General features: G+C 43.1%; 2 protein-coding genes across 2 annotated transcripts in view; one reads left to right on the top strand and one right to left on the bottom strand.

Annotated features, from left to right (window-relative positions):
* LOC141122060 (uncharacterized) overlaps positions 1-24,638 on the top strand; it is a 396,180-nt gene that overhangs the window by 192,387 nt on the left and 179,155 nt on the right. The gene's annotated exons all lie outside the window — the stretch shown is intronic.
* LOC141122051 (uncharacterized) overlaps positions 1-24,638 on the bottom strand; it is a 48,847-nt gene that overhangs the window by 11,189 nt on the left and 13,020 nt on the right. The window contains 3 exon segments of the mRNA XM_073611846.1: positions 6,717-7,157; positions 15,654-15,710; positions 20,621-20,669. Of these exon segments, the coding sequence (XP_073467947.1) occupies positions 6,717-7,157; positions 15,654-15,710; positions 20,621-20,669 (547 nt within the window).

Here is a 24,638-nt window from a genome sequence, read left to right as displayed (position 1 = left end):
GTGAGAGGACGCACTTCAGGGAGCTGATCTGCCTTAAGTGGAAGAACGAGGGGGAGAGAAGGTGACAGAGGTGGAGGAGAGTTATCGATTATTGGAGTATATCGCAGCACCAGTCCCCCGAGTACACCGAGCATGCTGTGCTCATCTAACACCTCAGATGGACTGCTTGATGTGTAGCCCCCTATTGCCCCCCACCTCATACTAGAATTGAATTCATCTGCTCCTGCTAGAGGAAATTGTCTGGGAAGAGGCAGTGATGCATTAGAAGAGGTAAACCTGGTTGAATGGGAAGAAACAAGAAGAAAGGGGTGAGAGATATTCATTTTTGCTCTGCTCTAAATAATTAAAAGAACTGATTCATGAACTGCTATATGATGAAATGAAGATATTGCTTTGGGTCTGTCTGAGATGGGAAAGAACTTTGAAAAAAGAAAAAAAAGTGTGCATGAACTGGCTCTGAGGTTATATACGATCGTTTTTACAGTATATAACTGGCTCAAAATCATTAGGAGTTGTTTTATAAAGGAAAAGCGGTATGTGAACTGTCATATGAAATATCTAGAAGTGGGATTGTCAACTACTTTTGAAAAAGCCTCAGTGACCATTCCTGAAATGAGGGAACTGTATATGAATCTTCCCCATAACAGGTCCCTGGATAAGAATATACTGTGGAAAGTTGTTCATACCCCCTAAGTTTAGAAAAGGGTAAAGGTCTGGGCTGTGACGCACCCCGTCCCCTTTTAGTGGTTGGAGTCTCACCCCATGATTGCGGAGCCACTGGTGGAAACGGAAGGAAGTGGATCTACCTGTGGCCCTGGGGTGGGAAGATAGGTGGTGGGGAGGGGAAAGGAGGAAAAGAGAGGACCCCGGAAAATCCCATCCAAGCTTTTATATTAGATGGATGTGGTGCCCAGTCAGCCTAAAAAGAGTATACCAAGATCAAAGATGACATCACTAAGATTTATCTCATATAATGCCAGAGGGTTAAACACACCAACAAAAAGGCACGGGATATTAAAGGAGCTTAAACAGTATAAAAGCAGCAATAGTGTTCCTTCAGGAGGCGCCTATGTTCTATGAGGACAATATAAGGTTGTTCTCAAGAGACTTTCGAACTTGGTACTACGGTGACTCTCCTACAAGAAGAGCTAAGGGAGTAGATATCAGATTTGCCAAGGGGACACGGTTCATATTGGAAGAAAGGATGACAGACTCGGAAGGACGATACCTCTTCTTAAGAGGTAAATTATAGGATATGGAGTGGACCTTGGCAAATATCTACTGCCCTAATAAGAACCAAACATATTTTTTGAGATAGATTTGAATTTTTGTATGGATCCAAGTCTGGACAGTACATCGCGGGCACAGGGGACAAGGAAGGTACCATGGAAAGCAATAAAAAAGAAATTGTTTCAGTGTCAATTGATGGACATTTGGAGAGTACAGCACCCTAAGACACCAGACTATACGTTCTACTCCCCTGTGCACACGACGTACTCAAGGATTGATTATATAATGGTTGAACACAGGATGATAGAATGGGTGATTAAAACGAGCAACGAAATAACAACATTGTCAGACCACTCCCCTGTGATCATAGAAATGGTGATACCTGGGGCCCAAAGACGAGCATATGCATGGAGATTAAATGAAGATCTAATACAGGATGTAGAGGTAGAAGAGAAAATAAAGAAAGAAATAGAACAGTATTTCAAAATAAATGATACTAAGGAGGTAACAGAAGCTACACTATGGGAGGCCCATAAGGCCTATATTAGAGGTATTTTGATGGAGATAGGATCGAGGAAAAAAAAGGAAAGGAAAAAAAAAGATGGAAATATTAATAAAGGAAATCCATGAAATTAAACAAAGCCATAAAAAAGGGAGTTGGGGAAGGGTATCAGGCATTGGTGATCAAGAGAGATGGATTAAAAAGTGCTCCAGGAAGAGATTAGATGGGATTTCAATAGAGTTGCAAAGGAGAGATATGTATGGGGAAACAAAACAGGGAAACATATCGCAAGACTGTTGGGGGAAAAAAAAACCATTAAACTATATCGAAAAAATACAGAGTAAGAAATAGAGATGGTATATTCAACAACAGAAATCGTGAAAGTTTTCAGTATTATTATGGATCCTTATACTCAATAAAACAAAAAGGGCAACAAGGAATAGTAAGATCAGAAAAGATAAAAGAGTTTCTAAAAAATGCCAGATTACCTCAAATAGATGAAATTAAATGAAAAATATTGGAAGCACCCATAACAGAAGAAGAAATTAATAGGGCTTTAAAAGAATCGGAAAAAGGGAAAAGCCCAGGCCCAGATGGGTTTACTGCCTATTATTACAGACTATGTTCATATATGAACGGACTAGGAATAAACTATGAGATGGGTAGAGAAGCTCTGTCAGCCTTAATGACCATTCTTACAAAAGAGGGAAGGGACAGCACCGTATGTTCAAGCTATAGACCAATATCGTTACTGAGTACGGATACAAAGTTATTTGCAAAGGTTTTGGCCTAGGATGAAAGATCTGATGGTGGAGTGGGTACACACGGACCAGGTGGGGTTTATACCTAGGAGAGAAGGGAGACATAATGGGGTAAGAACACTACTCTTGCTTCAAAAAATAAGAGAGGGAAGGGCCCCTGGTCTACTTCCGTCGATTGACGCTGAAAAAGCATTTGACAGGGTAGACTGGGGGTTTATAATGAGTACTCTGGAAGCTATGTGAGTGGGCCCAAGGATGGCCCAATGGATCCAGGTCTTATATAAACACCCTACCGCAAGAGTGAAGGTCAATGGCACCCTATGCCCCCCATTTGAAATGTATAATGGAACAAGACAGGGGTGCCCTCTGTCACCATTATTGTTTGTACTATCTGTAGAACCTCTGTTAGCTACCATAAGGAATAATCCAGACATAATAGGGATAAAAATTGGAGAAGAGGAACATAAAATAGCAGCTTATACTGATGATGTTTTACATTTCTAATCCTAGGATCACAATGCCCTGCCTAATGAAGACAATAAAAAACACTATGGGGGATTATCAAATTTAAAAATAAATTCCTCTAAATCGGAAATCCTAAATATAAACGTAAATAACCAAGAAGAAAGGCTGTTACAGCAGAAGTTCCAATTTAGTTGGAAGACAGAAATAAAATATTTAGGAATAAAACTGACATCGTCCCCAGGGAAACTATACCAGGCAAACTATCTTCCACTATTAAACAAAATAAAAACAGAAATAAAAAGAATGGCAAGTAGGTGTCTCTCATGGACAGGTAGAATAAACACCATAAAAATGGTAATAGTACCGAAAATCATCTACAAATTTCAAACGCTACCTATCCCACTACCCAAGACATATTTTATAACATTAAAAAATATGATATCTAAGTTTATCTGGAGAAGAGCAAACCAAGAATTGCATTCTGGGTATTAAAGAAAGATAAAGTGCAAGGAGGGATAAAAGTACCAAAAATATTACAAGGCGGTGTTAATCTCCCAGGTAATGGAATGGTCTAAGGCAGTAAATGAGAAAAGATGGGTACAAATTGAGAAGACAATGAGGGACACACGGGGGGCTGAGTAGCATTATTTGGATCCCACCACAATATAGAGCACTGGGGGAAGATACACATATTATGACACGTAATGTACACAGAATATGGGATCTAATACACAAAGTCAATGGAAATAGAATTCACCACTAATCTCACTGAAAGGAAATAATTCTTTTTTACCTGGTAAAGGGAAATTATTTGGAGAGTGGATTAAACACGATAATGTACAATTAAAGGATATAATGACAAAAGGGGAAAATATACACATTTCAAGAATGAAAACACAAGACAGAAATGATGAGGATTAATGAATGGCGGTACCTCCAGCTGAAACATTTTGTCAGTACTCTACCTCAACCAATAAAATTGGGGGAAGATCTCAGACCTCTGGAGCACTTGAGTTTGGCGTCAAGCACATAAAATGGGATCTGACATATCTATAAAATCTTGCTGGCAGCGGACAGGCTGGAGGCCCCGCCATACATGAAACAATGGGAGAAAGAATTAGGAGTTAGAAGTAATAAAGTTACATTAGAAAAGATGATGAGATTAGCACACACCTCTGCAGTGGATTCCATCACAGCGGAGATGAAGTACAAATGTCTATCAAGGTGGTATAGAACCCCGGATAAAGTAAGCAGGTATCAGAGAAATCACCATTCTGTTGGAGGGGTTGTAAAATAGTGGGAACAATGGCCCATTTATGGTGGGACTGACCAAAAATGATTGGAGGGAGATAATACAGCTAATAAAAGAAATGACTACAAATGAAATCTCAGAAGAGCCATGGATGTTCTCATTTCATGGGACAGTGGGCTCAATAAAACAATATAAAGAATCTTTCATACCCCATTTATTAAATGCGGCTAAAAGTCAGATTCCAAGATATTGGCAAGAAATAGAAAGTCCTACAATAAAAGATTGGATTGGAAAAGTAGAAGCCACATATAATATGGAAGATCTGAGATATAGTGGAGAGGAAGAAATAGAGGGAGTGATAAACAGATGGAAAGACTGGAAGGTGTTTAAGAAAACCAGGAGATATGTGGAGGTTATAAGTGGAAGACAAATGGTCTAAACTAGGAGTACCGGGCAAAACAAGGACATTTAGTTTCAGAGAAGGATGGGAATAGAGGGGAAGAAGAAAGGGAGGGGGAGGGGATGTGTTTTAGTAGTTGGGTGAAGGGATGGAAATTGTATACTGTATTTATTTGCATGTTGCACTTTATTGGTGTGTTTGTATATGGATGCAAATGAAAATATAAAAATAAATATATAATAATAAAAAATAAAAATAAAAGGCCAAATGCAGTATTTCCCATTTTAAATCAATGGCTGGTTTAATAGTGATTGTTTAAATAACTTTTATGATACACTAAAAATATACACCGGACCCTCAGCGTGCCGCCTACCTAATTAGTATGTCATAAAAGGTGAAACAATACTAATATATGGGGACTGAATAACCACAAAAACGTTAGAGTAAAAATGACAAAATGAAAAAAGTGGGAAAAGGAGAGGATGGGAGCTCACGGTATGAAGATTAAATGACAAACTTGAAATAAAAACCTGTAATAGCACAACCAAGCCTGTGGTAGCACATATCTATGGAACTTCACTCACCATACAAACATGATTAGCAAAAAAAGATTTATTGGTGTCAAAGATAAGAAAGACATTAAAAAACATCATGCATACATTAGTATTAAAGCTATAAAAACAAAAGGACATCTCTGGACAGGAGGTGCAATTCCACCCAAGTTGCAGGAGTTGTAAAAATGCTGTAATACGGCTGGGATAATATCCCCAGGTCTGAGCGACCTCTAAAGAGTGACCCAAGTGTTGAACTGATATTGAAAAAGGGAGGATGAATAAAGTCAAAGCACAAAGTGGAAGCTATGAGATGATATGAATGGTTCTCCGATCTGCATTGGAAAAAGGTGGACAAGTAGATGATTGTATTGATCTGGAAGGTAGGTGTAAAGAAATAGGGGGGGTTGCTGGGTAACAGTGGTCAGGAGGAGATGTACAAGTGGAATAGTAATGAATATGGGGGTCCAATAAAGTGATGTGTGGCTCTCCAAAACCAGAAGAACATGGTCCTCCTTGGCCTCCTTCTCACTGTACCAATCAGAGTCCCTATGAGGACTCGCTCTCAAACCCCAAATGAAAGAGCAATGTGAAGAGGTAATCCTTTCCAGAAAAGTAATAGTCCTTTCCAGAGAATGGTAAATGTATTTATACTGTACTTATCAGCTTGTCATCAAGTCCACAGGTCCAGGGTCCCGGGGGAAGGTCCTCCCTTGTCTGTGAAAACAGCAGTCTTGTAAAGTGTGTAGAACCATATATGGGTCAAAGGCATGTAGTCCAGAGATGGGCCGCGCTGGCCTGACCGCTTCCACCCATCTCTGTCGTCTGCATCAGAGGCTGGTTCCCAATGCCGTCCATTGCACTTTTATTCTTCAGTGTCTACTTAACTCACAAGTGTATGAGTCCAATCTCAGATATTACAATCAAACCATGCCTGACAAATGAAAATTAAGGGCTCTACTAGCCAGAATTTACCTCAGTGATTTCCTATGACCATCAGCTCCATCTAGTGACCATAATGGGGTATTTTTCCTGAAATACCTCAATAAAAATAGCACAATACCACATTATGGCCACTAGATGGAGCCAAGGAAATCAGTGTATGAAATAAAATACATCCAATATTCATCACAGCTGGGTGAATGCCGGTCACATTCATTCAATTATTTTTTTTAAATAGACCTCTAAGCTTTTGTGAAATCTTACACCACAAAATGTACTCGGCCAATGAAAGGTAATGACTCCATTTTTATTTTTCTCCTGCTATCAATGGCCAACACAGTACAACACTTCATCCATGTCTTTGGTGAGCTCTGATCTCCTTATAAACTGTTTCTTACATGATGAAGATCAGCCATGGAGTATATCTGAGGTGTATATCAGGGTGTGCTTCTTCCCCACATGGGAGCTGTAATGTCCAGCAACATTCATATAGAAGACATTTCCCACACTCAAGGCACTAATACACCTCAAGGGTTGTGTGGGATCCCTGATGTACAGGAAGACAGGACTTCAGTGAGGAACAATTCCCTCACTCAGGACAGGAAAGTGGCTTCTCCCCCGTGTGAGATCTCTGATGTCTGTAAAGATGGGACATCTGTGTAAAACATTTACCGCACTCAGGGCAGGAATACGGCTTTTCCCCAGTGTGAGATCTCTGATGTGTGTAAAGATTGACCAACTGTGAAAAACATTTCCCGCACTCAGGACAGGAATATGGCTTCTCCCCCGTGTGAGATCTCTGATGTCTGGAAAGATGGGACTTCTCTGAAAAACATTTCCCGCACTCAGGACAGGAATAGGGCTTCTCCCCCGTGTGAGATCTCTGATGTCTGGAAAGATTGGACTGCACTGAAAAACATTTCCCACATTCAGGACAGGAATATGGCTTCTCCCCCGTGTGAGACCTCTGATGTTTGCAAAGATCAGACTTCAATGAAAAACATTTCCCGCATGCAGGACAAGAATGTGGCTTCTCCCCCGTGTGAGATCTCTGATGTCTGGAAAGACGGGACTGCGGGAAATGTTTTTCAGAGAACTCAGGACAGGAATAAGGCTTCTCACCTATATGAGATCTTTTATGCAAATTAAGTTGGGATTTAAAATGGAAACATTTCCCGCACTCAGGACAGGAATACGGCTTCTCCCATGTGTGAGATCTTATATGCACAATAAGATGGGATTTAAAAGGGAAACACTTCCCGCACTCAGTACAGGAAAGTCTCTTCTCTGTTGGAAGGACAGCACCGTCCCTCACAGTCTGAGGTTCCTCAGGATAAGAGGAATACGATGGTCCATCTACACTGTGTGGTGCCGGATGGACATTTGAGGTAGTCGGGTTTTCTCCTGGACTATACTGTGTGATGTCCTCATCTTCTACTTTACAGTTTGGAGACAAAGTGAGACAATCCTCTGAGGTTTTCCTCATCTCCCGTCCATCTACTAAAATAGAAATAAAAAGATTATTACTAGACATGAGCAGATTGGTTCCCCTAAACCAGGACTCCGCCCACATCAGGCAGCTTTGTCTCTGAGGATCTTACAATTCCCCCCTCAAGGTAACTAGTAAATGGGTCCTCTGTAGGGCGGCAACTAATGATTATTTTCAGAATTGATTAGTTGGTCAATTATTGTTTCAATTAATTGGATAAAAACCTCAAAAAAAGGTTGGCGTATAATTGAGTTAATATTCTTGAATATCTATATACAGCGGTAAATATAAATATCCAGATATATAGTTGGATATTTAATCCACTCTGAGAATAACAGACAGATAGATGTATTATTAGAGGGAGAATCTGCTACATATCAGAATCAGAGATCAACATTATTAAAATATAAAAAAGGAGGTAAAACGCTGTTTTGCAGATGATCAGACAGGAGTGTAATATAATATGATGGATGACAGACTCCCTTGTCATAGACAGGTAGGTGGGTACAAGCTCCCTGCACCTGATGTCACTTATGCTGGCCGTACACAAACTCATTTTTCTTTCAAAAAAACATTCATCCAATTTTCTAACCATTAGTGGGTCAAATCAGCGTTCATTTTCCACCACAGTGACAAATTCAAAGGAGCAGAACAGAAAACTTTTCTCCATCGAACAAATTTTCAGATGGTGTATGTGGTTTGTGGTCAGAAGTACTGAAAGCTGAAACTTTTTTCATGGATTTATTCATTTTAACTGCTTGCCGACCAGCCTCCGCAGGTTTTACTGCAGCAGAATGGCACGGCTGGGCAAAACGACATTACCTTACATCGCTTCGCCTTTTGGCCACTAGGAGCGCTTGCATGCTGTCGGAGGTGCGCACCAACGCCCAAAGCCGATACTAGTGCCCAGGGGGCGCGATGACCGCCGGGCACCCACGATCTCTTGTGACAGAGCGAGAAACGGGATGCGTGTCTAAACACAAATCCCGGTTCTTTCAGGGGAGTAGAGACAGATTGTGTGTTCCTACCAAGTATGAACACCGATTTCTCTCTCTCCACATACAACACACACTTAACCCCTTCCCTGCCAGTGACATTTTTACAGTAATCAATGCGATTTTATAGCACTGATCGCTGTATAAATGCCTCCCTATATAACCTCCTCCTCCTTCCAGGAGTACCTCAGTTTTTGTAGCAAAGCAATATACTTAAATTCCAAAAAAAGAGGGGCGGGAGCTCTGTGTCCCATGATGTACTCCAAGAAAATGATTGTACAGGTAAGCTGTAATAAAAATCCTATTTTCTTTATTGTACATCATGGGACACAGAGCCTTAAGTAATTACTTAATGGGATGTCCCATAGCAATGCCACTTGAGGGGTGGGAGAAACATGGAGGGTACCCCCAGACTTGAGGATCTATACTGCTGCCTGCAGCACACTGCGATCCCCTCATACCTCCTTACATCCACCTGATAAAATCTTGTGAATGTATGTACTGAAGACCAAGTTGCGGCCTTACAGATCTGAGCCATGGAGGCCTGATGACGCACTGCCCAAGAAGCACTAACTGACCTGGTAGAATGCGCCTTATCTTGAAACAGGGGAATCTTATCCCTTAAATCATAAGTTTGAATTATCACTTGCCGAATCCACTTGGCGACAGTGGATTTTGAAGCTGTCTGTCCTTTCTTAGGACCCTCTGGCAGAATAAATAAGACATCAGTCTTACGAATCTGAGCAGTTTTCTTCAAATAGATTTTAACTGCTCTCATCACATCAAGACAATGTAGTGACTTTTCTTCCCTGGAACATGGTTTTGGAAAAATATCTTGGTTCAGGTGAAAACCTGAAGTCACTTTTGGCAAAAAGCCTGGACGAGGGCATAACACCACTCTGTCCTCATGAATAACCAAATATGGCTCTTTACAGGAAAGAGCAGCCAATTCTGAAACCCTCCTTGCTAAGGATATAGCAACCAAAATTACCAACTTCCTTGTCAGAAGGACTAGGGGAATCTGTTGTATTGGTTCAAATGGCTGTTTTTGTACCACAGACAAAATTAAGTTCAAGTCCTAAGGGCTCAAGGGAGGTTTGACGGGCCGATTAAGCCGCGTTACCCCTTGTATAAAACCCCAGACTAAAGAATGAGTAGCAAGTGGTCTTTGAAATAAGATCGATAAAGCTGAGACTTGGCCTTTAATAGTACTTAGGGCCAATTTCATTTCTACCCCTAATTGTAGAAAGGCAGGGATTCTGCCTATGATATATCTCTGAGGGTGCCAATCCTTGGATTCACACCAGGAAACTTAAGCCCTCCAGACTCTATAATATATAGTTCTGGAAGCTGGCTTCTTTGCATTAATCAGGGTAGAGATAACTGACCTGGAAAGCCCCTGTTTCTTTAGAATGTGGATTTCAATAGCCAAGCTGTTAAATTTAGAGACCATAAGGAAGGATGGAATATCGGTCCCTGAGAATGCAGATCTGGCCGTAGTGGGAGGGACCATGGATCCTCCACTGCCATCTTTACGATTTCTGCATACCATGACCTTCTGGGCCATGCTGGTGCCACCAGAATTACCGGCTTTCTTTCCAGCTTGATCCTGCAAAGAAGTCGAGGCAGCAACTGAATAGGGGGAATGCATAGATCAGTGAGAACTGATCCCATAGGGGTCACCAACGTATCCGTTCTGCATGCGAATAGATCCCTTCTGGCCACAAAGTTGATCAACGTCATGTTGAACCTGGATGCTAGAAGATCTACGTCCAGAGTCCCCCATCTTTGACAAACAGCCCGAAATATGTCAGGGTAAAGAGACCATTCCCCTGGGAATAACTGCTAGCGACTAAAGTAGTCCGCCTACCAATTCTCTACTCTGGGAATGAAGACTGCCGAAAGGCACAGGACATTCCTTTCTGCCCAAGATAGAATATGGTTCACCTCTCTGCGCTGAGAGACTTTTGGTGCCCCCTTGATGATTGATATAGACCACAGTTGTGGCATTGTCTGATTGAATCCTGACAGGACAATCCCGTAACCTGAAAGACCAGGCCTTTAAAGCCAGACTCTACTGCCCGAATCTCTAGGATACTGATGGGCAAGGTTCCTTTGATTCTTGACCACTGTCCTTGGACAGTTGTCTTTTCTAGTACTGCTCCCCAGCCTGAAAGGCTGGCCTCCATCGTTACCACTTTCCAGATGACTGGTCTGAAGGATTTTCCTTTCAGCAGATTCTGGGTTAGTAACCACCAAGTGAGGCTTTAAGACACTCTTGGGGACAGCCGCATTGGCAAGTCTAAAGCTTGAATTGTTTTGTTCCAAGCAGACAGGATACTGTTTTGCAAGTGTCTTGAATAGAACTGGGCACAGGAAACTGCTTTGAATGAAGCCACCATGGTTCCTAGAAACCTCATGTAGAGGCAAATGGAGGGATCGCCTTTTGACCCGATCATCCGCACCAGCTCTCTTATGGAGTTGATTTTTGCCTGAGGCCAGAACACCCTTTCCTGGGCTGTGTCTATGATCAGAGCCTTTTTAGTGGTATTAAGGAAGATTTCTCTAGGTTGAGAATCCAACCCAAACTTTTCAGATTGTTGGCTTTGCTCCAAACGAGTCACTGATTGATCTATAAGTAATAGATAGTCTAGGTACGCTACAACTGTTATGCCCCGTGCCCTTAACCTGCCTAGAGGTGGGGCCAGCACCTTGGTGAATACCCGGGGTGCTGTGGCTAGCCCGAAGGCCAGGGCTACAAACTGGAAATGCTGCTGTCCTAACTCAAACCGCAGAAACTTTTGATGAGCAGGAAATATAGGAACATGCAGATATGCAATCCTGATGTTGATTGATGCCAGAAGTTCTCCTCCTAGAAGGATAGAAACTACTGACCTTATCGTCTCCATGCGAAAAGAGCAGATCTTCAGGAACTGATTTAGATTTTTTAGATCTAGAATGGGTCGGACATCTCCATTTGGTTTTGGTTCCATAAAAAGGTTTGAATAAAAACCCAGACCTTGCTCTTTTGTGGGGATCTGTATGATTACCCATTGAGATATTAATTGGTCTAGTGCCAGAAACAAAGATTGTCTTTTCTCTGGATCTTTTGGAACGCTTGATCTCAGGAAACAAGACGGTGGAAAGTCACGAAATTCCAGCTTGTATCCCAGCGTTACCGTGGAGATGACCCATCTGTCCTGAATTTCCTTTTTCCATACTTCTGAAAATTGCAGACGTCTTCCCCCCACCTTGGTGAGAGGGGTTGCCTCTTCATGATGAGGCTTTAGGATTCTGCTTTGCAGATTTCCCACCCAAGGATTTCTTTTGAGCCTGGGTCTGACCCTGAGGTTTTCCTCTAGAGTCTGACGGCGGAGGCCGTCGCCACTGCCTAGAGGCAGAAGCCCATTTAAATGAAGGGCATTTATATTTTCTTTTGACTGGTAAAAGAGTACTTTTCCCACTAAAAATTGTCTTCATATATTTATCCAAGTCTTCTCCAAATAGTCGCTCCCATGAAAGGGGAACCCAGATAGGAGGTTTCAGCTGACCAATTTTTTAACCACAGGATTCTATGCATATGTACAAGCATAAGCGTAAGGGGGATGCCTGGTGGATAGAATCTTTAATGGCATCGCATATTACCTTAGGTAGTTCAGCCAAATCCTGGGCTTGTTGTGTAGGCAGCTCTCTAAGGGACTGTTTAAATTGGTCCTTTAGGGATTGACAGATGCCTATTGCGGCGACTGCGGGCTGAGTGATGGCACCTGCTATGGAAAAAGCAGATTTTAGCAGGAATTCCAACTTCTTATCTGTTGGATCCTTAAGCATCTGTGCATTGTCTACAGGACAAGTTAGGTTATTATTCACATTGGAAATTGCAGCGTCAATTGCTGGTACTTTCCGTTTTTTGGAGAATTTCTCCTCCAGAGGATAGAGGATTGAAAACCTCTTAGGAGGGAGAAAATGCTTATCCAGGTGATCCCAATCAGCAAAACTAAACTGTTCAAGTAATGCATGTGCAGGAAATGCATGCAAAGGATTAGAAGGTTTTAAAGAACCTAAGGAAGAGGCCGAGTTTTCATGAAGCTCTGTTAGAGCTAGCATGAAAGTGGAACAAACAATTTCTGTAAGAGATTGTATCAGCAATTTCTCAGATTGAGAGGCTGAAAAAGGTTCATCTACTGTTGTTTCCTCTGCAGAGGAATAATCGGTTTGTTTCTCTTCCTGATCGACTGTGGGTAACACCTCATCCTGTGCCCACTGTTCTCCTTGCAAAGGTTCTGAAGTGGGGGAAGGGAACCTAGTATGCTTCCTATCCATTTGAATGGAGGATGTGATTAAAGCCGCTAATATTTCTTTCAGACCCTGGAGGGAAGAGGAAAGGGCATCTTCAGTCATGTATAAAGGGGCTGAGATGTGAGAGGCAGCTGCACCATCAATTTGTTCTAATGGCTCACCTTGAGTTGCCATAATTGGCAATTCAGGCAAGGATGACAGCGTGGAAATACAGCTCGAGATCCCAATGCCTGGGGGTGAAACCTTTACTTTTTTGGTAGGCATAGTCCTAAGTACAAAAACAAAGGCGCTATACAAATTGCACTAAATCGCAGAAAATAGTCATGACTTTTAAAGTCGCTATAAAGTTCAGCCTAGTGCTGGAAAATGAGTGTCCCTCCTGAATCAGGAATGCCAGTTTTGCAACCCATACATGTCCTACAGCTCGTGTGTCCCTGTGTTGCAGGCAGCTTGTCTCTTCTCCATCAGCAGAGGAGAGACTGTCACAGATATAGTATTTATCTGCTTTTAGCCTGGCATGTGTCCTCGTGGATGTTCACGGCACCTGCATTTTGGCCCCACCCCCTCCCAAAAATTCCACCCCCTTTTTTTATTTAAAATTTTTCCCGTGCCTGAGTGCAGCGTTTTTCGGGTCCCAGACCCAACACGAGGAGGGGGGAGGGGAGGCAGAGAGTAATGCAGTAGAGGCACAGATTTGAAAAATACAGCCACAGTAAAAGCAAACTTTTAGCGGTAAAATAGCATGACCTCTGCATCCCCCACGGCGGGGGGGGGGGGTAATGTAAGAGGGGTGCAGCGCTGCTGTACCCCTACCCTCTGGTCCCATCAGGGGGAGAAAAATAAATTTTTTGCAGATTTTTTTTCTAACCTTGCAAATCTCCCTCCACACGCTGTGCAGCCAGACACGGACTGAGCTAACAGTGAAGACAGAGTAAGGTATGTGCATAGACTCCATCTAGTGGAGATTTTAAGGCATGACACATTTTTTTCCTTTAATGGAAGAAATACATAGATGTTTTCATACTGAAGTTTCTTCCCTTACCTTATCCTCGCCGCAGGATTTTGCTGAATTAACAGAAAATACAACCTTCACCCATCACGGCGGGCTGCATTTAGCAAACCTTCAAGGACTGGGTCCCTAAAAAGGGGTTCCACTCCCTTGGGCTCTGTAGAATGCACCCCATCAGGCTTTAGGTAATGTAGCAAGACCTAAGCCCTGGGTTCCTGGGGTCCAGCCCTACAAAGAGAGGCGTTACAGGCAAAACCTCGTGCTTCAGATATGAGGTCTCAGGTACCATCCACTTAGGCCTCAGTGGCACTTTGGATGGATCTAGTTTCTTTCTATGGAGGCCATTTAAATCCAGCATGGATCCCTCTTGGAGCTCCTCAGAGCACTTCTTTACTTGTGGCCAACACCTTAGACAGTAATACTGGCGAAAAAACTGATATGCTCCTAGAAGGAGGAGGGGTTATAGGGAGTAAACTTCCTTTGATTGGGTTTACCAGTGTCAACACCTGAAGGTGGCCTATAACCCATTAATTACTTAAGGCTCTGTGTCCCATGATGTACGATAAAGAAATGAACATTTTGCTGCCAGTTGAACCCCAGAATCTCCATAAATGCAGTCTAGATACATAAATTGTGTCTGCAGCACAGAGAAGGAAGATTATCCGAGAGAAATATAGGAATACAGGACGGGGAACACAGCTCAGGAGAGTGACCAGGGGATTACAGGCTGATATCACCCAGTCCTTGCCCTACTCTGGACCAATCAGTGAGCAGTATGGGTGGAGGGAGGTATTTAGTGTTAATGACCCACCTGTGCTGATCTCTGTAGGAGTGTCCTCCTCTATAAATGTCCCCGTTATTCCATCCTCCTCCATAGACTGCTGATCATCCCTCACATACCTCTCTTCTTCTTCTGATTTAACCTCAAATTCTATATCGATTGGATCTCCACTCTAAATCAAGAAAATGAGAGAGAATATCATCTGTAAGTTATAAGGTTTATTATTGTGACATCACATAAAAAAAAATCTACACAATGGTGTTGATTTACTAAAGGCAAATCTCTACCAACTACAAGTGAACATGGAAGTGCAGTCGCTGTAGATCTGAGGTGAAGATCTGAAAAGAGGGGAAGCTTTGCTGATTTCTATCATCCAATCATGTGCAAGTGAAAATGTTTTTTTTTAATTTTCCTTCTATGTTCCCCTCAGAACTACAGCGACTGCACCTCCAAGTGCACAGTGGATTTGCCTTTAGTAAATAAACCCCCCTGTCTCCTCAAGTCCATGTTCTAGATGCTCCATCCCACCAACCTTGTAACAGTGAGGGATGGTGTGATCTTCCTGTGTGGAATCCCGGGAATACAGAGGACGGGGACATCTCTCTGGTGGGTTCCTGGTATTTGGTGGCTCCATCATATCCTTGTGTCCTTCTGAAAACTCCTCCATCACTCCATACTCCTCATCCTCCTCTTTATACTCTTCTTTAACATCAATATTATCATCCCCGAGGTTTCCACTCTGAATATATAATAAAACATTCATTGTAATAAACATCCTGTGTATAAATCAGAACTACCAATAATTGTCAATCATCTACCTGATGATGGTGAGGGATGGTGTGATCTTCCTGTGTGGAATCCCGGGAATACAGAGGACGGGGACATTTCTTTGGTGGGTTTCTGTAGCTGGATGACTCCACCATGGTGTCCTGGTACAGATCTTTGTGTTCTTTTAAAGACTCTGACTCCTCAGTCACCCCATCCTCATCATCCTCCTCTTTTACTTCAATTTTAGACTCTCTCAGGTTTCCACTCTGAACATATAATAAAAATGACATCAATGGTAACAATGCAGATAATGTACAGATCCTAATGATACTATCAGTGATTGTTCCTCATCTACCTGATGATGGTGAGGGATGGTGTGATCTTCCTGTGTGGAATCCCGGGAATACAGAGGACGGGGACATCTCTCTTGTGGGTTCCCATTACTGGATCCATCTGTAGGAAACACACACACTGACTGAATACATTGTTTCTATGTGTTTATCAGATGATGGGGGATCTAGGTGGACCCTCCGTACTGCTCTCTCCTTTACAATAAAGTCTCCTCTTACCCGGTGATATGAGGGGCGGCTGATTGTCCATCATGACGCCCTTGTAGAGATCCTTGTGTCCTTCTAAATACTCCCACTCCTCCATGGAGAAATAGACAGTGACATCCTGACACCTTATAGGAACCTGACACACACAATGATACAGTCACCATCCAGACACATCCCTTGTCTGTTACTGGATAATGTCCCAGAATTCCCAGCACCGCTCACCTCTCCTCCATGATCTCTCTGGTGACTTCTAGAATCTTCTTTGTATTTCTCTATTCTATCAGGGAGGGAGGTGGAGGCAATGTGATGGTCATATGATCTCCAGACTTCACAGGAAGAAAATTCTAGATCTGAACACAAATAGTAAAATCAAATGATATTCCCTGAATCCTCCTCACCTCATTATTCAGGTTTCCAGTTTATTAAAGCCCCACTTCAGACTGAGGTATAATTTACCCACACAGGACCCCCACACTATGCAGGATAAAAGCTTGTTGCAGGCATTCTGACATCATTACATACAATGCAGGACCAACAGTCCCAGTTTGCTAGAGTGGATGCCAAGGGTCCGCCCACATCCTAAGAGTAGCAGAAACAAAAATCCAGATGGAGGGGCATTGGGAGGAGGAGCTGTGAGGTCAGTGTGATGTCAAAGGAGATATAGACTCTGGATGGATGGACATTGGAAGGAGGAGCTGTGAGGTCAGTGTGATGTCATAGGACATATAGACTCTGGATGGAGGGACATTTGGATGGGGAGATTTGAGGGGCCCTCTATATGAGGCTCCTATGCAAACCAAATCATTGTTCCTGGGTGTGTCCTACCTCTCCTAAACTGAAGAGTGAACTTTGACCTTTACCATACAGAAATCTGTCAGGAATCTGTGAAAGTAAGCTCTCATGTGATCAGGTGACGTTCGGAGGAATGGAGTGTAAATAGCAGACAATTTTCTCCAGAGCTCCTAATGGTGGGGATGGATTTTGCTGAGTGCTGGTGCCAAGTTTCCACCCCCCAGGATCACTGCAGGTGTGGAGAAAAGCTGTGTAAGAGGATATGGAGGAGAGATGAGGAGGAGATCCAGGAATCAGGATAAAGGTCAGGACAAGCAACAGACTAGCGCATCCAAGAGATGAAGCCGGGGTCACTACACAGAAAATCAATCCAAGGAAACAACAGGCAGGACGAGGAATAGCAAGAAGGAGCTCAGAGACAAATGAGAATATTGCTCAGCCAATGGGAGATTATCTCAGCATGACTTACATAATGAAGGAGATGAGGGGGAGGGGAGGAAGTCACTTAAGGCGGGGCTTGACAAATTTGCTTTGAATCTAGGAGCCAGGTAAAAAAGGAGAGACGCCCACACTGGTGATGCAATGGCTGGATAGAGAGGAGCGCTCCATGCGAGAGGAACTTAACAGACACCGGAGGGCAACCTGATTGGTGATATATACACCCCATACACTGAACCACACTGTTTCGGAAGAGACAATGTCTAAATTTGCATACATTGATCCTGGAAAGGCGGAGGAGTATCTACACAAGTCACACCAGAACTAATAAGGCTGCAGAAAACACCATGCGGCATGGTGCCTGTTGGCTCCCCAAAGCCGGCTACTGAACTTAGCCCCCAAGTTGCAGGTCCCTCGTGGACAGTACAGTTTTTGTTGGTTCGTTATGTTGGACCCTGTTGGTCCATACACTCTCTACCTGCCCAACATCTTTTTTCATAGGGATCACCCTCAGGTTCAAAGACTACGTGTGCCCTTTGGCCTCAATTGGTGCTAATAAAAGGAGGTTGTTTATTCTCATGGTTCACTGATTGGGTTTAACCCAAGTCATTACTTATCCTTCTTACTGCTATATTCTTTGTATGCTACTGCTTTGACACCTTATGGCTAATTGCAATGTGATTACAAGCTGGAATGTACGAGGTCTTGGAGACAGAGTGAAACGACTGGCAGTACTCCAAATGCTTAAACGCCTGAACTCCTCCATGTTGTGTCTACAGGAGACTCATTTGTCCCCCAGTCAGACATCTCCATTTTCCACCAAGATGTTTGGCATTCACTTTCACTCCGTCCTCTCCTCCTACTGCAGAGGAGTCAGTATATTGGTCGGCACGAGCGTGCCTTTTGCATGCTCAACCTCACTTGTTGCCCCACATGGTCAGTACACATTTCTGTTTGGTACACTCGATGGGTTACATTGCATTATCATGAATGTGTATATCCCCCCTCCCTTTTCAGTAGAGGTTGTCAAGCTGGTGGCTAATTTCCTAGCACACCACCCCAATATACCTGCACTCGTGGTAGGTGATTTCAATAATTATCTTGACAAATATTCTAAACAAGCCCAACCACATACCATGGGAAAGGGCCAGACTCCCTTTGCTGGGCTTCTGTTGGAGCTGGGATTACGGGATGTTTGGAGGCTACAACACCCGCAGGTCAAGTGCTACTCATGCCACTCAGCCTCACATGGAGGACTTTCCAGGATCGACCTTGGCCTAGGTAATGAGGCAATGCTCCCACTGATCTCATCAGCACTATACGCTGCTAGAACTGTTTTCGACCACTCTTCATTATGTATTAAAATTCTTTAATCAGGGGTGGCCAAGCGGGTTTGTTGGAAAATGAATCAGTTTTGGCTGTCGTTACTTTTCAACCCTGACCCCATACATCACAACCTATCCACATTCATACACATTAATAAACCAACAGCTAGCCCTGGTATTTTCTGGGATACACTGAAGGCTTTTCTAAGAGGTCCATTTATTAAAACAATTGCAGCCATCAAGGACAAAACAGGGTCCTGGGAAAGATCCGTGCTTCGGGAGGTTGAGAGGGCACAGTCGATGTTTGTCGAATTCCCCCTCTGAATAAACCTGAAAGAGCTTGGGAGGAAGCTCAAAATATCGCAAAGCATATGGTTTTGACAAAAGCTGAAAATAAAAGATTCCTTCTTCAACAAAGATATTTTGAAGAAGGGGAAAGTACAGGTCATATGCTAGCCATGATGATAAGATCACAAAGGGGATGCTCATATATTGAGACAAACAAGGCCTATTGTGCCTGTAGGTGCTACTTAGAACCACTAAAAATAAGAGACCCGTCTTGTAAGACAAGGACACTACATTGATCAATAAGAGGGCCTGTCTTAACACTACCCTGTTCAGGGAAATAAATCTGCAAAAAGGGGGGTCCCTGACAGACAATCTTTTTTGTTCATTTTTATCTTTAAGTCAGCGAAGACTAATGTGGTCGGACTTTTCGACCGGACTGTTCCGACGGACGCCGACGGACCAAATCCGGCTGACAATCCGATCATGTGTGGGCTTCACCGGACCTTCAGCGGACTTTTCCAGTCGCAAATCTCACGGACTTTAGATTTGGAACATGTTTTAAATCTTTACGTCGTAACTCCGCCGGACCCAGAAATCCGCTCGTCTGTATGCTAGTCCGACGGACAAAAACCCATGCTAGGGCAGCTTTTGGCTATCAACTTCCTCACTTTTGTGTGATCGTATGTAATTAAGTCTGTTCGTTAGAAAGTCCGCCGCAAGTCCGCCAAAAGTCAGTCGAAAGTCTTTCGGATGGGGTGTCTGACTTTTGTAGCCGAAAAGTCCGACCGTGTGTACGCGGCATAAGGGGGAAGCCTACTTAATGGTAATAGATTAACAGAATCTTGATCCCTGGATTAAGGCATGCCCATTCTATAGCTTTCCTTATGCCCGAATGCCTACTTCAGGAGATTAAGTCCATAGCAGGAGTAGAAGAAAATATTACAGCGCACACGTCTTTTTTGCATGTGTGCGCTGTAATATTTTCTTCTACTCTATGGTCTTATAGCTGCACCATCTTAATGCATCTTTTAGGGTGTGCCCCCCAAATATCTTGTTTGTATATTGTATGGATTCTGACCAAATCCTTTTGGGTGAGGAGCCCCCCACTCCCTCATCAAGTACCTCTCATTAGTGTCCACTTGTGTCATGGGTGGAGACCTCAAGATTCTCCCATTTAGAAGAGTGTATTGCTCTCATGGTTCAGAGAAGCAGGATCTCCCAATCTATGGATAGTGTAGGACCCACTAATCATAAGGTACTTTGTCGCAGTAAGTGGGCTTAGCACCATATAGCAATATAGTGTGACCAAATCCCCATATTTTTTGATAATATTTTTTTGAAAATGTTTAGGTGTTTTAAACTAGCCTTGCTGGGGGTAAATGTCTTTTTTTCATGTGTGCGCTGTAATATTTTCTTCTACTGTATGGTCTTATAGCTGCACCATCTTAATGCATCTTTTAGGGTGTGCCCCCAAAATATCTTGTTTGCATAGCAGGAGTAGAACACTCATATTGCTACATCTAGTTCTGCTAGGAGGGTGAAATGAAGGCCATGTACCGAGCCGTAACCTATTCGGTCTGGTATACAGGTCAGGTGATATATTTTTATTCTTCATCTTCAGGCCAAAATACTCCTTTGAACAGAACTTCCCAAGTTCTTACTAAACAGGGTGATTTTTTTTTATCACCTTCCTCCAGTGTCCTATAACCCTACTGGGTTTCAACCCTAGAAAATGGTTCTGGCATCCCTGAATGTAAGGGGCTGAGGCTTTCTGACATGTGACGTCTGCAGCCAAAACTCCTGGCCCCTCCACAGAAAAGAAGGTCTGAAATAAGGAAAAGATGATACATGCATTAATAATATCACAAATATAAAGGCCATAGATTGTGGGCACAGCCCAATAGATTTATACAGAAGGGACACAAGCATAGACAACAATGTTGTGTATCGGAGTGTGGCTAGATAAACCAACATATCAAATATGGGAAGAGACCAAAATCTGAAATTCAACGTAGACAGTCCTCACAGTTTGGTTTTCTGATGTGCGGCCAAGATGTAAAAACATTAAAGACACAAGCAAACCCTAAATGCTGCGTATTTTGAGGTGCAGCTAGCTAGGTCATAACTGATATATATACATAAAGGACGGGAACCCCCTTTACTGTGGTGTCTTACTGATGTACAGCAAAACAAGGCCATAAATATAAGACAGAAAGACCCAATACTTCTATGTTGTGCATTTCTCACAAACCACCAAGTTCAGTTATAAGATCAATATGAACGCGGGAAAAACCCCACCAACTCCCATGTTTTTCATTTCTGCTGTGCCACAGGGTAAAATAATATGGAACACAAGACAATCTTTTCTGGTATGCAGTTCTGTAGTGCAGTCAGATAGAACCAACACTGAGAAAGGACACAAGCAACCTGCAGCATTGTGTTTTTCTGAAGTGCAGTAAGGTAAGGCAATATGAAACAGAAAGCACCAACAAGCTTCAATGTTGAGTATTTCTGCTGTGCAGCAACATAAAAACATAGAAAAAAAACAGAGAAAAAATAGACAGTCTTCACAGCTGCGATCTTTCTGGTGTACTGCAAAATAAGGCAATAACTCCATGATGAGTATTCCTGCTGTGTAGCAAAACCTCACCCAGAAGGGACAGATAAGCTTAGGGCTCCCACACCCGTGTGACCCAACCTGCGACTTGGGACTGCAAGACGCATGAGAAAAGTCATGCACTATGGCTTGCAATGGGTACCACTCGTGTCTGTGTGACTCCAGGTCGCAGCGCCTCCAGCAGTCCCTGCTTTCTGGATCCACAGACCTCAAGATTACACAGGTCGCAGGAAAAAATTGCAATTTTCAGATCGAAAGAGTGAGGGATTCCCAATGCTGTGACTTCCTGGAGGAGTGCAGCCAACAACCCCCTGTTGTGTATCCCTAATGCGGCGTACACACGGGCGGACTTTGACGGACTTTCTGACGGGCTTTCCGAATGAACGGACTAACCTACACACGATCAGCCAAAGTCCGACGGATTCGTACGTGATGACGTATGACCAGACTAAAACAAGGAAGTTCATAGCCAGTAGCCAATAGCTGCCGTAGTGTCGGTTTTAGTCCGTCAGACTAGCATACAGACGAGCGGACTTTTCGACCGGACTAGAGTCCGTCGGACAGATTTGAAACATGTCTCATTTCTAGGTCCGTCGAACTTTTGGGAAAAAAAAAAGTCCACTGGAGCCCACACAAGATTGTATTGTCCGTCAGACTCCGGTCCGCCGGACCAAGTCTGCCGTAAAGTCTGCTCGTGTGTACGCGGCATAAGGAGCAGCAAGGTAGATCAATGAGAAACAGAAAAGACATCGCTCACTGCTGTGCCTTTCTGATATGCAGCCAATAAGGCAGTAAATATAGGACATACAGGACACAAACAATCTTCAATCTTTGTGTATGTCTGATGTGTAGTAATATACCAATACTGAGCAGAGATGTCACCATCCTCAATGTGTCTCCCTGCTGAGCAGCAAAAACCAATCAGAAAAGGACAATCAACCTTCACTGCTGTGTCCTTTCTGATATGCAGCCAATAAGGCAGTATATGTAAGACATAAAGGACAGACAACCTTCAATCTTGTATATGTCTGATGTGCAACAATATAACAATTCTGAATAGAGATAGCACATCCCTATTGAAGTGATTTGGCATGCGACTCAACATGTAAAATCGCATGTCTAAAATTGGCAGCCATTGCCGTTAATAGCACAGTCTGAATCGGCACAACGCCACTTTGTGGTGCTGCACCGATTACCAAAGGCAGTATATGTACTACTCCTAGCCCAGATTCAATTTGTATTTCTGCTATGTAACCCAACAAATCAGGACCATCAATCTTCACTGCTGCCTTTCTGATAAGCAACCAATAAGGCAGTAATACAGGACACAAAACCCCACAGACAGTCCTCAATCTCTGATGTGCAGCAATATAACAATTATGAGCAGAGAGGTCACCAGACTCAATGATGTGCGTTTCTGCCGTGCGGCACAAAACCAGAAACTACAGACCACCTTCATTGTTGTATTTTTCTGATCTGTAGCCAAATAAAGCAGTACCTTTAGGATATAAAGGACACCAAACAAGATTCAGTGCAGAGCATTTCTGATGTACAGCAATATACCCCTTATGAGAAGAGATGTCACCAATCTCAATGTGTATTTCTGCTGTGCCACAAAACATCCCAGCAAGGACAAACCTTCACTACTGAGGTCTGCTGGTGTTCAGCCAAGAAGGAGTCATGGTGTATCCCTTTATGAAATAACCAACAGGGGCAAATTATTCCATAGGCATAGCCTGGGCTGTAGATACTAATCCTTCACCACCAGTGAAGGAACAAATCCTAAAATGGTTGGACACCTTACCATAGTAGCTGTTGTCCTACCTTACCTCCATTCTCTGAGACTGAGCAAACGCTAGCCAGCTCATACACAGGTGGGGCTGATCAGCAACTAAAGTCTCAATGTGCCCAGCCCTAGAGACCAATTAAGACAGCCTCTAGAAGAGGTGGTCACCATTTTAGCCTGGAGGTACATAGATATCTGCAGGCCTTAAACAAGCAATCATGTAGAAGATCATAGGTTTGCACAGAAAATCCTCAAAGGATGAAGGAAGCGATTTATGGTAAATCGCCTTTAGATCTGCCACTGAGTGGACTGTAGTCCAAACCAACAAAAAGGTTTTTCTTACCTCCTGCACTATAATATAACCACAGTGTAAAGGTGGATTGGGAGGTTGGAGCTTATGAAAAGGTACCCATAGCAAGCAACCCCCAAAAGGAGGATCTGTCACAAGGGAACCCCTACTGTGCCACACGGAAGCTTGGTCCCTGCCACATCACTGAAAGTTAGGTCAGCTTTTAATAGGGATGAGCCGAACACCCCCCGGTTCGGTTCGCTGCAGAACATGTGAACAGGCAAAAAATTTGTTTGAACACGCGAACACCGTTAAAGTCTATGGGACATGAACATGAATAATCAAAAGTGCTAATTTTAAAGGTTAATATGCAAGTTATTGTCATAAAAAGTGTTTGGGGACCTGGGTCCTGCCCCAGGGGACATGTATCAATTCAAAAAAAGTTTTAAAAACTGCAATTTTTTCAGGAGCAGTGATTTTAATAATGCTTAAAGTGAAACAATAAAAATGAAATATTCCTTTAAATATCGTACCTGGGGGGTGTCCTTAGTATGCCTGTAAAGTGGCGCATTTTTCCCATGTTTAGAACAATACCACAGCAAAATGACATTTCTAAAGGAGAAGAAAGTTATTTAAAACTGATTGCTGCTGTAATGTATTGATGGATCCTGGCAATACAGATACAAATCATTGAAAAAAACGGCATGGGTTCCCCCCCAGTCCATTACCAGGCCCTTTGGGTCTGGTATGAATATTAAGGGGAACCCAGCACCAAAATGTAAAAAAAAAATAAAATGCATGGGGGTCCCCCCAAAATCCATACCAGGCCCTTCATGTCTGGACATGTCTGGTCATGTTGGGACAAGTCCTTTATTAAAAAAAAAAAACTGTCTCGCGATGTCCATTCATCCTCGATCACAGTGCTGACAGGTCCCAAAAAAACGCAACAACTCTGCCTTCATGGGAGGCTCCCACCGACTGAACCCTTTTTGTGATGACAGCTGTTATATAGCTAAGGGCGGGGCCACCAGGTGATATAAATGGGTGACGTAATGTGCTTTGGGGGCAATCCCAAAGCATCCTCCCCATGTTGAGGTCATGT

Source organism: Aquarana catesbeiana, unplaced genomic scaffold (assembly GCF_042186555.1).
Source record: "Aquarana catesbeiana isolate 2022-GZ unplaced genomic scaffold, ASM4218655v1 unanchor237, whole genome shotgun sequence".
Taxonomy (NCBI): domain Eukaryota; kingdom Metazoa; phylum Chordata; class Amphibia; order Anura; family Ranidae; genus Aquarana; species Aquarana catesbeiana.
This window is presented reverse-complemented; position numbering and strand designations above follow the sequence as displayed.